The sequence below is a fragment of the Dromiciops gliroides genome, chromosome 2 (genome assembly GCF_019393635.1).
Source record: "Dromiciops gliroides isolate mDroGli1 chromosome 2, mDroGli1.pri, whole genome shotgun sequence".
NCBI classification, from domain to species: domain Eukaryota; kingdom Metazoa; phylum Chordata; class Mammalia; order Microbiotheria; family Microbiotheriidae; genus Dromiciops; species Dromiciops gliroides.
The window spans coordinates 518392792-518410285 of record NC_057862.1 but is presented as its reverse complement, the minus strand read 5'-3'; the positions used below and the strand labels follow the sequence as shown (position 1 = coordinate 518410285).

General features: G+C 41.2%; 1 protein-coding gene and 1 pseudogene across 1 annotated transcript in view; one reads left to right on the top strand and one right to left on the bottom strand.

The window, feature by feature from the left end:
- The window catches only part of GATA4 (GATA binding protein 4), a 75575-nt gene extending 60880 nt beyond the window's left edge, over positions 1-14695 (top strand). The window contains exons 4-7 of the mRNA XM_043986121.1: positions 4005-4130; positions 8440-8527; positions 10286-10428; positions 12707-14695. Of these exons, the coding sequence (XP_043842056.1) occupies positions 4005-4130; positions 8440-8527; positions 10286-10428; positions 12707-12889 (540 nt within the window). The 3' untranslated portion in view covers positions 12890-14695. The remainder of the gene's footprint in view (positions 1-4004; positions 4131-8439; positions 8528-10285; positions 10429-12706) is intronic.
- On the bottom strand, positions 14689-14789 carry LOC122745009 (annotated as a pseudogene).
- Positions 14790-17494: the final 2705 nt, after the last annotated feature.

Below are 17494 nucleotides of genomic sequence, written 5' to 3'. Positions count from 1 at the left end.
AAGCATAACAATACATTTTTTACAAAAGGGTTGGGGTTCATAGGCTTCATTCACCAGACTGCTAAAGAGCCCATAACACAAAAAAAGGTTAAGACCTGCCCCCCCCCCCATGAATCTTTGTGGGAGAGTCAAGTGAAACAGGTATTACAAGTACAATTACAAAGAAAAGACTAAGGGGGCAGCTAGGTGGTACAGTGGATAGAGCACTGGCCCTGGATTCAGGAGGACCTGAGTTCAAATCTGGCCTCAGATACTTAACACTTACTAGCTGTGTGACCCTGGGCAAGTCACTTAACCCCAATTGCCTCACAGAAAAAAAACAGAAAACAAAAACAAAGAAAAGACTAAATAATTTTAAAATTACTTCATGTTTATATCTCATTTACATGTTTATGTTCTTTTAAAAGAGTTTGTCTATGAAGTAAAAGAAACAATGAAGGGGGTTCATTATGGGATATAAAGAACCTAAAGGGCTAAATCTTTAATAGTAATGTAGAGATTAGGAGAAGAGAAGGGGAAAGAGTTGAATTAACACTAAATCCTCTAAGTTATAAGTGAATCCTTATCTTTTTGTAGGATGGAATATGAAAGTGGGAAGTTATAGAAATGAGGAGAAGGGAGAGAGAGAGAGAGAGAGAGAGAAACACATCCCACACACACATATGGGAGGGTTTCACTCCTACCAACTTGTGAATCATTGTTCTTTCAGGCTCTCAATAAGTGTGGGACTTATAGGAGAATAGGATAAAGGCAATGGGATGATTGAGTTGAGGGTGGGGGGATTCTCAACCCATAAGAGACAGGAACCAGAGAGTGAGTTTCTTCCAATATGTAGGGGGAATTTGTATGTCAGGGGATCACCTTCTTTTAGAAATTATTATACCACCTTGAATCACACACCATCCCACAGAGAGAGGATGTATATGTCCCCAATGACAATCACTCTCATAGTTAGGGACACATAGAATCAGAGCTATGATACCACAGTCTTAGAAGTCACACCTCCCTCTAAGCCCAAAGTGGGGGGAGGGGAGGAAGGAGGTGGGAGGCTGTGCTCAGACCCTTCCCCCCTTCATGATATGTACCTTTGGGCACAAATTCTTGGGGGGCGGGGGAGGGCAGGGGATCACTACAAATATTGTCAGGTTGATTTAAAGATGTCAAGGGGTTGCTGGCAAGAGTTGTGCCACCTTTTTTCTCTAGTGTCCCTTAATGCCACCCAGACTTTGGCATTCTGAATTGCTACTTAAATGATAGTTTTGAAGTGAACGCCAACATTAAAGTGACATGACTCCCAATGAAAACGTGCTGGAAGTATATTACACACAGTGTAAATTTGTCAAAATTTTGTGATTAAATATAGACAATATTTTGAGTTGGTATTTATTTGCAAAAACATATATGATCTAGAATGCTAAATTGTGGGCTTGTTAAGTAACTTTGAAATTCAAAAAGGAACCAGGGGAAAGAATAGTTATTACTTGAATTTAAGAATATATAAAATAAACAACTGTTCACATCTGATAAGCGTTTCTCATAATGCTTAACTAGCTTATGCCAAAATTTGCCCTGTGCCTGAATCATACTTCAATGATTGCTATTGCCTGATATGTCAAATTATTTAACTGTAAAATAGTTCATTGCATTTTAAATTGTAGTAATTAACTATAAGTGAGTCCTTTTTACATGCAGGTCTATGGATCATTTGATTTCATTTCCTATTTGATTTGAAATATAAATCTTAGACTCTTAGTTCTCTTTATAATCCAATGGTGCTGCTGCCAAAGGAAGAGATTTAAACATGACTAAGGGAAATTGCACTGAAGTTGTTATTTGTAAAAAGTCCTTATTTCTGGCACTAGAGGGCCCACTAGAAAATCTAAAACCCATTCTAGAAAATGTATTTTGTTTAATATTTCAAAGAAATCACTTGTTAACTGCTAAACAGCATTTTAGCAGCTAGACTTTCCGTTTAACTTGCTTAATATACTTCCATAAGAATTTCCTATAGAAAAAAACATGCCAAACTAGCGCATATGTATATAAGCCACATAAATATGTCTGCCAAACTATTTAAAAATCAGTATTTTTTCTATTTAAAATGTTGTCATATGAGACTTTGTAAGTGTTTTTGTAAAAGCAACTCAGATCCAATAAAGATTATGATTAATTTTTGTAACAGGAGTTTGTTTTTACAACTGAAATTCTATTTTAGTTAAACAAAATATAGTGTAACGGTGAGTATCCTGGCCCCCACTGTCTGAGAACCAGATGTTATATTTCATCCTTCCCTCAGGGTTTTCCAGTATTCCTAGGTGGCTTGGGAGTATCTAGTCTCTGCCAGTGGCTCCATCCCCCACTGATTTGTTTACCCAATTTTAGGAGCCCCCTGCACCCCAGTTCCATTTATCCACTTAACAGTCAGATTAGCTTTCACAAAGAAATATTTGCTTCAGAAGTATAGCAGGGATACAAACATCTCCCCTCCCCAAATCTGGTGAGCAAAATAATCCCCTACACAATCTCAGTCTCCAGTAAAAGGAAGGCAATGAAGTTCTCAGCTTAATTCAATTCAGTATGGGTAGATACCATAGTCCAAGCTCCCCCTGGGCTTGAATCCTGGTCACTGACTTCTCAGGGCTTCCCTACTGGGCTGGCAAGAACATCTGGCCTGGCATCCTGTCTCCAAAGTTACCATGGTCTGAATACAAATCCAGAGACTCTATCTAGCTCCCGTGCCTAGAACTGAAAAGGATGGACAAAAAAGATCAAAATTCCAAGTCCAATTCTTGGGGGTGAGTGATGTGGGGGTACGGGGTGGGGAAAATGTTGCCATCTCTCCCCCAGTTTAGCTCATGGCTCCTGTGCTGTTGGTAAACAGGACCTTCATGCCTTCGGTGGCAGCTGGAAAGAGCGAGATTGTCCCAGTATGATAGTTTTAAAGACACAGCCTGTTCCAGGTACCCAACCAATGAAAAGACTGCTTTTACCTTGGTGATAGGGAAATACAGAATGTTTCTCCTAGGAGCAAATCCCTGCTTTCTCCCATCTTGATGCTTCTATCTTGGATGACCTTGACATGCCTCAGAGTCCCATTAAAAGAATAATTTGATCAAAATTGATTGTGCATAATTTTTTAAAGTTTTATTTCTTTAAGTTCTAAAAAACTATAACATTGTAATGATAAAATATTTTAAGTAAAATAATAAAAATAATAATAAAACATAAAATAAGTTCCAGCTACAGGGCTGTGGCTGTGCAGCCAATGGAAAAAACATTGTTCCCATGCATGTGGCTGTGGAGTACAATGTCTAGAATACTCCAGGATCCTAGTCACCCAGAAGCAAGCTTCGAGAATCTTCTGCAGGAATGACACCATCTTTGCAAACAAATGACATCTGCACACAGACTCCAAACCCCTATTACACATTCTTCAAGCCACGCTCCCTTTCCTATTTGGTCTCCCTCTGCTCTCATTAGTAACACTAAAGTTCTATCTTCCAGCTTTTATGAATTAAACTTGTTTTTGTAACTTCCCAAGTTTCCTTTTTATCTGGAAGGTAACTTAAGTATCTACTAGGAGATTCTGGCTTCATAACTCAATGAAATAGCCTGGTGACTGATAGATTAAGGTGTAGAAGGGACTTCAGAGTTCACATAATCCAATTCTCTCATTTTAGAGATGAGGAATGGGAGTGTAAATCACATAAGTGGTAATTAGCACGACGCAGACCCTTTGACTCCAAATCCAGTAGTCTTTCCACCTACCATACTTCCTCTGAAGACATTATATCCTTCCCTAGAACCTCCCACCCATGTGACATGTCCTACAGGAAGTTGTTTCATTGGATTGGACATATTTATTGGCTGTTTTTGGTTCCATGACAGGAAATTGGCTATCTCAGGGAAGTGCCCTCCCATTGATCTGATCAAGAAGATTGGCTTTAGGGACAATCTCTCTTTTGCTGAAATACTAAATAAGCCTTTTGGCCTTGCCTTTTCAGTCTGCCTCCCGACGGGTGGGACTCTCCTGTGCAAATTGCCAGACTACAACTACCACGCTATGGCGCCGCAATGCAGAAGGGGAGCCTGTCTGTAATGCCTGCGGCCTTTACATGAAGCTGCATGGGGTAAGTTAAGACTGGGTCCCCAAACCTTGCCAATGAGGTGACTGTTCATCTCTCTATTTGTCAGGTTTCACATCCTTTTAATTGTCATTTTTATGTTGCCACTGAATGTAGATATGTCTTCTTCTGATATCTTATCCAGTGTTCTTTCTACTCTTTCTTGATTCTTTTTCTTATCATTCATCTAATCTTACACAGTAGAATGAGAGTTTCTTGATAATAGGGGCTATGTCATATTTCATCTTTATATTCCTAAAATTTTGCATGCAGTAGGCAAATATATGTTGAATTGTACTGATTTACCCTTCGTGCTAGCTTTAATTCCTTCAAGAAACTTTTATTGACCATTTAGCAAGTGCAAAGCATGGTGTTGAGCACAACAGGGGAGGGGAGGCAGACTATATTTTGGAAGATCAATCAAATGGGCAGATCTATTGTGAATTAATTTATTAAGCATTGATTATGTACCGGGCACTGTGTTTAATAATAAATAACATTTAAATAGTGCTTACTGTGTGCCGGGTACTGTGCTAAGCACTTAACATTTATCAACTCATCTAATCCTCACAAGAACCTTGGGAGGCAAGTGCTATTATTATCCTGACTTTACAAATGAGGAAACTGAGGCAAACAGAGGTTAAGTGACTTGCCCAGGGCCATACGATCTAATTCGAGATTAGATTTGAACTCAGTTCATGGAGGCTAGTTTTCCCAGGTTCATACTATTACACCTTTCTCAATCCTTTCTCTCTGTCCTTGCTCATCTAGAGAAGAAGAACAAATTTGGGCATAAAAAGGAAGAATTCAGTTTTGGATATGATGGGTTTGAGTTAATGATCAAACATGGAGAGGTGAAGATGTTCTTTTAGCTATTTGGGACTAGGGCTTCAAACAGTCAGTCAATAAATGGGGCAGCTAGGTGGTCCAGTGGATAGAGCACTGGTCCTGGAGTCAGGAGGACCTGAGTTCAAATCTTACCACAGACACATACTAGCTGTGTGAGCCTGGGCAAGTCACTTAACCCCAATTACCTTAAACATCTGGGGCTATCTCCAGTTGTCCTGATGTATATCTTGCCACTGGACCCAGATGGCTCTGGAGGAGAGAGAGTGAGGCTGGTGACTTTGCATAGCCCTGACTCACTTAAATCTAATTCATCGCAAGTTGTACTATCTGTCATGGTCCTCTTCAAGAACAAAGGACAAAGGGGGCAGCTAGGTGGCACAGTGGATAAAGCACCAGCCCTGGACTCAGGAGGACCTGAGTTCAAATCCGACCTCAGACACTTGACACTTACTAGCTGTGTGACCTGGGCAAGTCACTTAACCTCCATTGCCCCTCAAAAAATTTAAAAAAAAAGAACAAAGGACAAACGACAATAACAACAGTCAATAAATATTTACCAAGTACCCTAGTATGTTTCAGGCACTATGTATTGGGATACAAAGAAAGGTAAAAGATTGTCCCTGCTCCCATTGAGCTCACAGTCTACAGGGGGAAACAACGTGCAAGCAATTATATACAAACAAGCTATATACAACATAAATTGAAAATTATCAACAGAGGTAAGACACTAGAATTAGGAAGGATAAGGAAAGATTTCTTGTAGAAGGTAGTATTTTAGCTAAGACTTGAAGGAAGCCAAGAAGCAGAGATGAGGAGAGATAGCATTCCAGGTATAAGGGAAAGCTAATGAAAATGCTCAGAGTTGGCAGATGAAATGTCTTAGGGATTAGAAATGTAAATGATAATTCTAAAATTCTAAAATATATAATTGTAACATGAATCATATATATACATATATACATACATATATATGTGTGTGTGTATATATATATTTGAGTCCTTAGTATATAGATGGTAGCTTTAATTGTGAGACAAATCAGTTAACTAAGGGAAAGAGTAGATCCAGAGAATAGAAGGCCAAGGATTGAAATGAGCAAGTTGGAGGAGAAAGTGAAGGGGGAGAGGTAAACTATGAAAGTAGATAGGAGTTGTCAGAGAGGTAGGGGAAAGTCAGGGGAGAACACTATTAAAGCAGTTAAAGGACGCATTTTGGGAAGGAGTAGCAAAAAGTATAGAATTCTGAAGAAGTGCTCAGCAGGAAAAAATCTGAGTAAAGTCCATTTGGGCCATCAGCAGCCTTCAAGAATTATGGTTTGGTGGTAATGGAGTGGAAGCCATATTGCAGGAGGGTAAGGAGAACCAGTAGAAGCAGTAGATATAGATCACTCTTTGAAGAGGTTTGACAGTGAAAGGAGATAGAGAAATAGAATAGTGCTAAAGGGAAAAAAGCAGGACCAAAAGAGAAAAAAAAAAACATTTGAAGATGGAGAATTCATATGTATGTTTGAAGGCAGTGGGGATGAAGCCTGTGCTGAGGGAGAAACTAAAGATATTGGAAAGGAAAATGTAAGACAAAGATCCCTTAGAAGAAAGGAAGAGATGAACTCTAGGGTATAGGTGGAGAGGTTAGTCTTAGGAAGAAGGAGGGACAATTTTTCCCCTAGGACTGGAGGGATGAATGAGAGAATAGGTATAGAGGTAGGTTGTGTCATTCATGAGGAAGACAGCCTCTCCCCCAATATTACTAATATAACAGGAAATGAAATTATCTTCTCAATATTGTTTTTTAAAATAACTTTATATTAATGATTTTTTTACATCACCATGATTTCTCCCAGTATTCATTTCTCTCCCTCACAGAGAGGCATCCCATCCACCAAATAGTATTTTTCAGAGGACAAAAGAGAAAGAGAAATAGAGAGGGAGAGAGAGAGAGAGAGAGAGAGGGAGGGAGGAAAAAGAGCCTGACTTACCAGTACTTAGAAAAAATGAAAAATCTGTACAATGTGCAATACTTGGGAACTTCCAACTTCTGCAAACAGTGGAGTAAGGGTACCTTATTATATCTCTTTTTTTTTTTTTTTTTTTTTTGCGGGGCAATGGGGCTTAAGTGACTTGCCCAGGTCACATAGCTAGTAGGTGTCAAGTGTCTGAGGCCAGATTTGAACTCAGGTCCTCCTGAATCTAGGGCCAGTGCCTTATCCACTGCACCACCTAACCACCCCATTATATCTCTCTCTTTTTTTTTTTTACACATCAATCCCTTATATCTCTTTTTAAAAGCCATGTTTGATCTTTATAATTTTGTGACTTTCTATTTTATTGTGTGTGTGTGTCTACTCTTTCCATTTACATAGTTGTAGTCTTTGTCTTGTTTTCCTGACTCTGCTTACTTCCTTCTGCATCAGTTCATATAGACTTTTCCATACTTATCTGTATTCATCATACATATCATTTCTCATAACACCACAATATTCCATTACATTCAAGAACCACAGTGCTTAGCCATTTCCCAATCAATGGGCATCAACTTTGTTTCCAATTCTTTACTATCACAACTGTTGCTATAAATATTTTGGTGTGTTTGGAGACTTTCTTCTTATCAGTGGCTTCCTTGGGGTATAAACCTAGTGACAGAATCTTTGGGTTAAAGATGGATACTAGTCACTTTATTTTTATGATTCCAAATTGCTTTCCAAAATAGTTGTACAGACTCACAAGCTACATCAATAATACATTAATGTGCCTATCTTCTCACGACCCCTCCAACATTAATTATTCCCATCTTTTGTAATTTTTGTAAATTTTCAGCGTATAAGGTAAAACCTCAGGATTGTTCTGATTTGAAGCATTCTTTCATGTAATTGTTAGACCTGTTCCAACTTCTGACCTAATTTCCATCTCTGTCTGTAACTATTTTAATAATCTTTGTTAGTCCCATAATAAACTGGTCAAATTAAGAAACTGAGAGGAAATCGGGATGTGGGTGAATGACAATTTTAATACAAAAATGGAAAAGAGAAACCTCAGTACTGCTCACAATGACATTATCAAGTTTGGGAAGAGTTTGCCACAGTTTTAAAAAAAGAAAAAGTAATTGATTAACAACTTCTAAAATTCCTTTGCAAGTCTGATTTCTCTCTAAATGCCTTCTCATGAAAATTTCCATTCACATTGCTCAACTACATAACTATAGCTACTTGTTGAAGATGATTCCCGGCATCTCTCTGCCCCTTGGTGTGCATTAGAAAATAGATTACATATGGGGGCAGCTAGGTGGCGCAGTGGATAGAGCACCGGCCCTGGAGTCAGGAGTACCTGAGTTCAAATCCGGCCTCAGACACTTAACACTTACTAGCTGTGTGACCCTGGGCAAGTCACTTAACCCCAATTGCCTCCCTTAAAAAAAAAATAGATTACATATGGAAACTTGTGTTTGCTTACAATATTATTTTTGGTTCCCTAGGTCCCAAGGCCTCTTGCAATGAGGAAAGAAGGGATTCAAACAAGGAAACGGAAGCCCAAGAATCTTAACAAAGCCAAGACAACATCAGGTGGGCCTCTAATATTAATGATGTGACATGTAATTATGTAAACAAATCAGTAAAACTCTGGGCTGTGAAATAGTTGTTCTTCATGGTTAGCTAACCCTGCAATAATAGTAATGATAATGTCAGTTTCTTCCTTTGTATGTGAGGATCCATGATGTGCTTTATGTAAAATCCTTTGAGGTCCACCAGAGTTTCTCTACTTCATACTGTGGTCTTATTAATACTAATTATGGTGAGGGTGAAGGTAAGTTGTTTAGGAAGGCTGCAAATGTTGCTCTACCTTTGCTCAATCTTGTAAGTCCATGAACTCAACTTGGTCATTTCTTCAGATATAATCAGACTAAGTCACACTAACTGAGATCACAAGAAGTCAGTTTATAAACTAAGGTACCAGTATATGGATTTACTGTGGAAGCAATAGTTTCCTGTCTTGCCCCTTATGCTAGACACTCCCTTCTCAGTACTGAGGTACCTAGGAAGTATTTATTCATTCCAGTCAATATCGATGGCTCGTGAGCTTGCCATTAAAGAAAGGAAATGTATTTATCTTCATTGACTTTCATCCAGGCCACAGTACAACTAAATGAGTTACCCATACCACTGTTCCTGTGCCCTAATGACAGGATTGACCAGTCTCTTAGGAGAGTAATGGTGGGGGGGGGGGCAGCTAGGTGGCACAATGGATAAAGCATTGGCCCTGGAGTCAGGAGGACCTGAGTTCAAATCCAGCCTCAGACACTTGACACTTACTAGCTGTGTGACCCTGGGCAAGTCACTTAACTCTCATTGCCCCGCAAAAAAAAGTAAGAAAGAAAAGAAAAGGAGAGTAATGATAATAGCTCACCTATATCATGGCATTTTCTAGTATGCCCTTGCCCTACATAAATTAGTTCACAACAAGCCTGTAAAGTATCTTCATTTGACTACATGTATCTTTACTACATGTTCTAGTAAATGTGGCCCAGTGGCTAGAGAATTGCCCTTAGAGTCAGCATTAAAGTGTCCTGGCTCTGATACATTGTGGTTCTATGAACCTAGGCAAGTCACTTAACTTTTCAGTGCCCCTAGGAAACCCTCTAAGTTTAAAAATTGAAGAGAAAATGTTGGGGCAACTAGGTGGCGCAGTGGATAGAGCACTGGCCCTGGAGTCAGGAGTACCTGAATTCAAATCAGGCCTCAGATACTTGACACTTACTAGCTGTGTGACCCTGGGCAAGTCACTTAATCCCAATTGCCTCACTGAGAGAGAGAGAGAGAGAGAAAAAGAGAGAGAGAGAATGAGAGAATGTTGTTCTCCCTTGGCAGAGTGAATTCCTTACCATGAACTCTATACTCCAACAAAATCACAGGTCTGGTTAAAAACACAAACAAAAAAACCCCACAATTAAGTTCAGGTTAAGTGACTTGTCACAACTAAAGAGTACCAAACAATGGGATTCAAAGCCAGGTGTTTTCCTCACACTGAAAACAGCAGTGCTTCTACAATATTATACTGCCTCTTGTCATGTGATGGAGACACATTGGCAAAATCTTTTTTTGCAGGTCTTAACTCTATACTGATATAACCGTCATGATTTCTGTTTTACTTGTTTCCGGCTGTAATCCAGCCCATCCTTCCCTCCCACAGTCATCAAGTCTCTTTCTTTCTGTAAGGAGTAATCACATTGTTATCTGCCTCCTGGTCTTCTCTGAATAGTTCTATCCCTCTTTGGTCTCTGTCACTCTGCCCAAGAGTCAGTGCTGTACATGCCTTCTTTCCAGGTCCCACAGGCAGTGAGAGTCTCACTCCCACCACCAGCACTGCCAGCAGCTCTAGCAATACCACCAGCACTGAGGAGATGCGTCCCATCAAAACAGAGCCAGGGCTCTCCTCCCATTATGGCCATACCAGCCCCATGTCTCAGGTAAGTGTGGCAGGTGGGATGGGAAGAGGCTCCCTGGTGGGCAGATTCCTAGGGGCCCAGGATGAAACATAGCTTTGAAGGCAATTTAACCAGAAAACTTTGACCTTGAGCTAGAGTTGAAGAAAGTCCTCAGTGAGTGATGGGCTTGCCCTGTGGTAAATATCCCAAATATCAAGGCTCTTTGTTTTATAGTACAAGGTAGCTACATTGGGACTGTGGGGAAATTTGCTACCTGGGTTCATCATCAAGCTTATTTTCATTTTAAGGAAGCAGTATGGTGTATGACTACCATACAGTATAGAAAGACTACTGGATTTGAAGTCACATGACCTTATTACCAATATAAACAGGGGCCAGTCTGAGCCTGAAATTCCTCTTCTAGAAAATGAGGGTGTTGGGATAGATAGGGATCTTCATGGTGCTATAAATCTCATGTTCCATTAATGCAGGGAGGTGGACCTTCAAAAGGTGAATTGGCCCCTTTACATTTTATTGTCCAGCTATTTTTCAGTCATATCTGACTCTTTGTGACCCCATTTGGGGTTTTCTAGGCAAAGATAACCAGAGTAGTTGGCCATTTCCTTCTCCAGCTCATTTGACAGATGAGAAAACTGAGACAAACAGGGTTAAGTGACTTCCCAGGGTCACATAGCTAGCAAGTGTCTGAGGAAAGACTTGAACCCAAGATGAGTCTCCTGATTTCAGACCCAACACTCTATCCACTGCACTACCTAGTCCTTCTCTAATAACATGGCCTTTACCATTACTTCAGAGGTGTCCTGTCCCTATTCAGGACTGCCCTAGGTCTTCTGGAGTCCTTAACAGCCACTGTGAACTGGTTACCTGTTTCATCTTGGGGCTAGAGTAGGTGATGGAAAACTCATCTTCCTCGTGGAATCTACTTTCTTGCTCTTCTCTTTGGATTACCTGAGGGAGGGTTCAACATTCCTAACTACCTTTGTATTCTTTGGGTCAGTGGGGCTTTGGTGCCCAAGAGTGAGAAAAGCCTTGAGCATCTTACATAGGAATTTAGGAAAGGTTCCTCACTGTGAGGTGCATACATGCTGGAAGTTCAGTTGTCTTTCCCTGTGGCCAGATGACACGATGATGATGACAATAATGTTAATATTTATATAGCACTTACTATCTTCCAGGCATTGTGCTAAGCACTTTACAAATATTAGCTCATTGTATCTTCACAACAACCCAGGAAGGTAGGTGATATTGTTATTCCCATTTTATAGCTAAGGAAACTGAGGCAAAGAGGTGAAGTGACTTTCCCAGGGTCACATAGCTATCTGAGGTCACATTTGAACTCAGTTCTTTTTAATTCCAGCATTCAATCCACTGTACCACCAAGCTGCCATTAGATGTCGCTATATACCTAATAGCTGGATTTGTTCCTTCCCAGAAGTCCAGATTTTCCCTTTGTCACACAATGCTTATCCTGCCATGGTACCATTTGATACTCTTTTTCAAAGCAACATGGTGTGTATGAGATTATGGATTCTGGAGACTTAGTTTGGTTATTCAATAACTATAATCTGTGACATCACAACCTCTTACCATCAGCTTCCTCTCCTGTGAAATGGGCACAGGTAACACTTATTCTACATCCTTCATAGACTTGTTATAAGGATGAAATGAGGCAATTCAGGTAAAAACTCCTTGTGGCCCTAAAGAGTGTCATACTCCAATGTTGAAGATCTATTATCCAGGCCCTTTGAATTTCTGATTTCTTATAGAATCATAGATTTCTGTGCTAGGAGGAGACCTTAAAGGTCATATAGTCGAACGCCCATCATTTTATAGATGAGAAAACTGAGAACCAAAGAGAAGTGATTTGCCCAGGATCCCACAAGCATCAAGTGCAGAGTTGAGATTTTAACCCAAATTGTCTGACTGCAAATCCAGCCCATTGTCCACTGGAGTGGAACAGGCAGGGAAAGCAACAAGCACTGTACCAAGCTACCTCCACTCAATGGACCAAGCTAGGAGAGGAGCTAATTGCTTTGCCTGTCATTTTTCCTTTCCTCATCCTTTTTCTTTAATCCACTTGGCAGAAGCTTGGGTCTGCCCAAGCATTTTCAGATATGATAATTGTCTTAGAATGAAGGGCTCCCAAAGAGCAATATTTTAAGCTACAACACAAGTTAGGGTCTCCATGTGACAGTGGCCCTGTGATTAAAATTCCACCTTGAACTCTCCCATCCCAAATACTTTGTAGCCTTCTGTGATGAACTCCCTTTCACTTCATCCTTTCACTTTTTGTTTCTAGTCATTCTCAGTCAGCTCGATGTCAGGCCATGGGGCCTCCATCCATCCAGTTCTCTCAGCCCTGAAGATCTCTCCTCAGGGCTACCCATCTCCAGTCAGCCAGTCCCCACAGGCTGGCACCAAGCAGGACTCCTGGAATAGCCTCGTCTTAGCTGAAAGTCATGGGGACATCATCACTGCATAATCTCACCTCTTTCTCCACCTCAAACTCCTCACATGGACTCTGGGATTTGGGAGGCCAGGGGAGAAAAGAGATTTGGGACTTTCTGTAGCCAGAATTCCCAATTCTTCCCCTTGATGAGACTGACTCCAGAAGAATGATTTGGAAGAAACTTGAAGGCCACTTGGGTAGGAAAACTGGAAAGAGCCTGGATCATCGAGTACAGAGACCCACCCTCCACAGACCAAATGGGGAAAGCTTCTTCATTGTAGTCAGAAACCATTTCTCATGTGACTTCCTCCTGCAAGATTTCCTGATGGGGAGATCTTTTCCTTTTAACCATTTCACTCCCATGACCTAAGACTTGAGGCTTTGCTTGGAATCCAAAGCCACACCAGAGAAGAAGGTCTGATTGGGCACTGCCCCTAAGCTGAGCTCAGTGACTTTGGGATGGCAAGGTTTTGGAGGTGGGAGGAGGATCTTTCCAGAAACCAGTGATTCTTATTCCCATACTCTCTGAACCTTCACTTGTGATACAACTCTCATGCATAACATAAAATGTGTCTTCCTTGCCTCCTCTCTTGGGCTATTTCAAAGGTTGTGGACCAAGTTATATGTATGATGATGAGATATTAACTGGCTTAAATGTTTGACTGATTTTTTTTTCTAAATGGAAATCTTCTACCTGGCAGGTAAAAGCCTCAAGAGAGTTGGAAAAAAACATCCCATAGAGGAAAGCACTGAGTGTGACCCCTTGGAAAGCCACCACTGTGAGCCTCTCTGGAATTGGTCTTTTTTCCTTCCCTGCTTTGCCCCACTACTGCTGTCCTAAAATACTGCTGATTCAAAGAGGGCCCCAGGGCCCCACAGAGACTCTTCACCATGATCTTTTTTCTTTCTCATAAACAGTGCTGTAACTGTCTATGACATTACCTACCCCTGACCCAAAAGAATCTAACAGTAGTGAAGAGCATCTTTAAAACAAGGTTCAATTTTCATCTCCTATTTTGTTCCCTTCCATGAAGGATGGATGCCCACACCCTCCCTAACCCCACAGACCCGTTAACGTTGTCTTAAGGTGAGGTTGCTGTAAAATCAGTATTTAACTAATAAATTTTATCTCTGCTAATCTTTCTATTCTCTTTCCCTTTCAGAGGCCTTTATTTTGTAATGTTTGCTGTTGCCATTTGGCAGGGAAATTCCAAGTACAGAGCCCTATCCTTACAGTTTCTGCACAAGTTTCTTCCTTTATAACTCTGACAGAGATATCCCCTTTACATATGGTACAATGTAGAAAGATCCAAGGACCAAGAGTCCAGAGACCTGTGCTTTTAGTCCCTGTTCTGCTGCTACTTGGCTGGTTTGACCATGGACTATTCCTCCCCCTTGGTTGACTTCAATTTATCTACTGTAAAATTGGGAGAATTGGACTAGACTCCGCCATAACTAGGACAGAATGAGCAACATTCAAGGGACATGCTTCCCGATGAGAACTCCATACCTTGCTGTAGCAGCTGCCCTGATTCTGTCTTCTGGCCCAAGGTGGCCATACCTCTGGAGGTTAATCCCTCCTCTCTCCCATGGTCCACCTTCTTAACACAACCAGGGTAAACTGTAGGCACCACCTTAATTCACCTCAACCGAATTTGCCTTCGGAAACAAACTTACTTACACGTGTGGAACTAGATGACCTCTGAGATCTCCTTCAAATCTAAAATCTTATGATTTTATGGAGAAGAAATCTTATGTTTCACTTAACTTTCTTAGGGTCCAAGCTTTGGAACACTTTAAAGTATGGATGTGGGCAACACTTTTTTTCTCTAAAAAATATGGAACACCATGAATTTCTATGTCATTCTTGAGCAGAGATCATGCTTGTCTCCTCTTTAACATTCCAATTTTAGTACATGCTGCTGAAGCAAGCACATGGACACATTTTCAGACACTTGACAGAAACCCGGATTTCCTTTTTTTTATTGCTTTGTTCCCCACGCCCTACAAACAAACAAATAAATCCACCATGGTTCTTGCTTTTTTGACTCATAACTATCATGGCTTGATCCAAATGAACAACTACTACAAAGCCAAAGAGGTGGAGAAGGGGAGGAAGGGGAGAACCATGACACTATTCATTTTACACATTTTGACTTAACCTAAATTTTTTTTTTTGACCCATTCTAACTGACCCCATTTGGGGGTTTTCTTGGCAAAGATACTGGAGTAGTTTGCCATTTCCTTCTCCAGCTCATTTACAGATGAGGGTTAACTGACTTGCCCAGGATCACACAACTAGTGTCTGAGGTCAGATATAAACTCAGGTTCTCCCGACTCCAGGGCAGGTGCTTTATCCACTGTGCCACCTAGCTGCCCTGTTCAAGTAAAAGAGTAGAATCTATAAGTCATAGTACAGCAAGCTTAACTCCAATTTCTGGCATATTTCTAGAATGTATTACTAAAAGGGAACATCCAGAAAAGGAAATGGTGTTCAATAAATCAGCATGGTTTTATCAAAAATTGTTGATGACAGATTCTCCTCCTTTCCTGTTTTGACATGGTTACTAGACTGGTAGATCAGGGGAATACTATTGATGTGTAACCTGAGAAGGGGTACCACAAAGACTTTACTTATATTTCAGCCAAGCATTTGTCAGATGCTTTGTTATCTTATGTTATCATCCTCTTCATAAGAAAAATATCTACACCACATATGCTAGGCTATTTCTTCCTTTCATAGGATTTATTGAAACCACCCCGAAGATGCAATTAGCCCAGAGAGCTAAAGCACAAACCATTGACATTACTTCTGGTGGTACAAAAGTCAATGTATAGGGCAGCTAGGTGGCACAGTGGATAGAGCACTGGCCCTGGAGTCAGGAGGACCTGAGTTCAAATCTGGCCTCAGACACTTAATACTAGCTGTGTGACTCTGGGCAAGTCATTTAACCCCAATTGCCTCACTTAAAAAAAAAAAAAAGTCAATGTATGAGAATTTGGGAGCTCCTCCTTCTGTCTACAGACCCACCTCTGACTAGCCCTCCATCATAACCAACAAAGAAGCAGGGAAGGTGTGTCCAACCGAATCAATATTGTATCTGTGTTGAATATCCTTTCTATGCTGTGGCTAAGTAAATTTCGTTTTATGAACTCTTAGATGGTCTATGAGCATCTCATTTCATTCCAATCCTGAAGCTTAAACACTGGACAAGCCTGAATCAGGCCTGGCCTATAACATTTGGTGTTAATTGGCAGGATCGGATAGGAATGACTTTGATGAAGTAAGGGAAGGTCAGTACAAAGGAAGGTGGGTCTTGAGTAATCAGAGACCCAGATACAGAAGACTGGTACCCTCTCCCTTCCATGGTTCTGGCAAAGCTTCCGGAAATGCTGGCTACATATAATGGACAGGGTGGATATTCAGCAACTAAAGACAGAACCATGCCCTGAAGATGACAGATGTTCTAATTTTCATAACTTATATTTGGAGGTAACAGTGATCTCCAGGACCTCTAGCTGTTCTAGGACTGGTCCCTTCCTAAAGACTTTAGTTTGGGGATTGTTTGGAATCAATGCTAACGGATTACATGGAATATCTTGCATAACCTTTGGGAGGCCATTGAGAATTGTGCTACATGGATTTTTGGGGGACTCTGGTAAAAGATACTGGGGCAGGGAGGTACCTGAGAGGACAATACTGGATTCTTCCTAGTACCATGGGAAATTCTGTAAGAACAAGAGGGGAAAATGTTGCAAATACCCCAACTTGATTTGCTAAAGATGGGAGGGGAGAAAGGTGCTACATCTGATTAAAAGGAGAGACCACTGCTCTGGTTCCTTTCAACTATGACTCTTGGGGGGACTTCCACTAAGGGGTAAGCGAGGAGCCACCAAAGAGTGAGCTCCAGAAGAGGCTCTAGGCACACTCCACACTGTCAAAAAAAAGCAACTGTTCCCACATGACATGTAGAGCACATGTCCTGGCCTAGAAGATACCAGATGCCGTCCCCTCCCTAGTGGAGGTAAGTAATGCTGAAATCAGTAATAGTCTTGGTGGCAGCTTGGTGAGTTCAAGATAGAAAGAGTTCCTGGGTTCTTCAGTCAGATCACTTAAGATAACTACTAATAGAGGAGCTCAAGACCTGTTAGGCTAACCAGAAAACCCCTTGGAGTTGCCTGAGCCATCTCTGGTGGCCATTTCTGACCTCATTAATGTGGTGGACCAAACAGTTATCACAGTAATAACCATCCTGCAGCACTGGAAGTGGGTAGCATAACCTTGGCACAGAGAGACAATGTTCAGCCCAACAAGAAGGATCCTTGGTAGCCCCTGGCCCCAGCACTCATCTAGGCACAAGGAAGCAGCAGCAATATCCAGTTCTGTCCCCAGCACAGGGGAATAGTAACAGTGTCTGCAGAAGTGCTCCTGCCCTGGCACAGGGGGCAACAAAAGTGTCCATGCAGAGAACAGGAGGGCATTTCTTGACCCTAGTACAGGGAGTTAGTGCTCCAGCCCTAACTCATGGAAGTGCTTTGCCCTGGCACAAGGTAGGACAATACTTGGGCCCCTAGCACAGGGCTCATGGTTCAGGGCCTAGATCATATAGTAAACAGGGGGCAGTGCTCACATCCCAT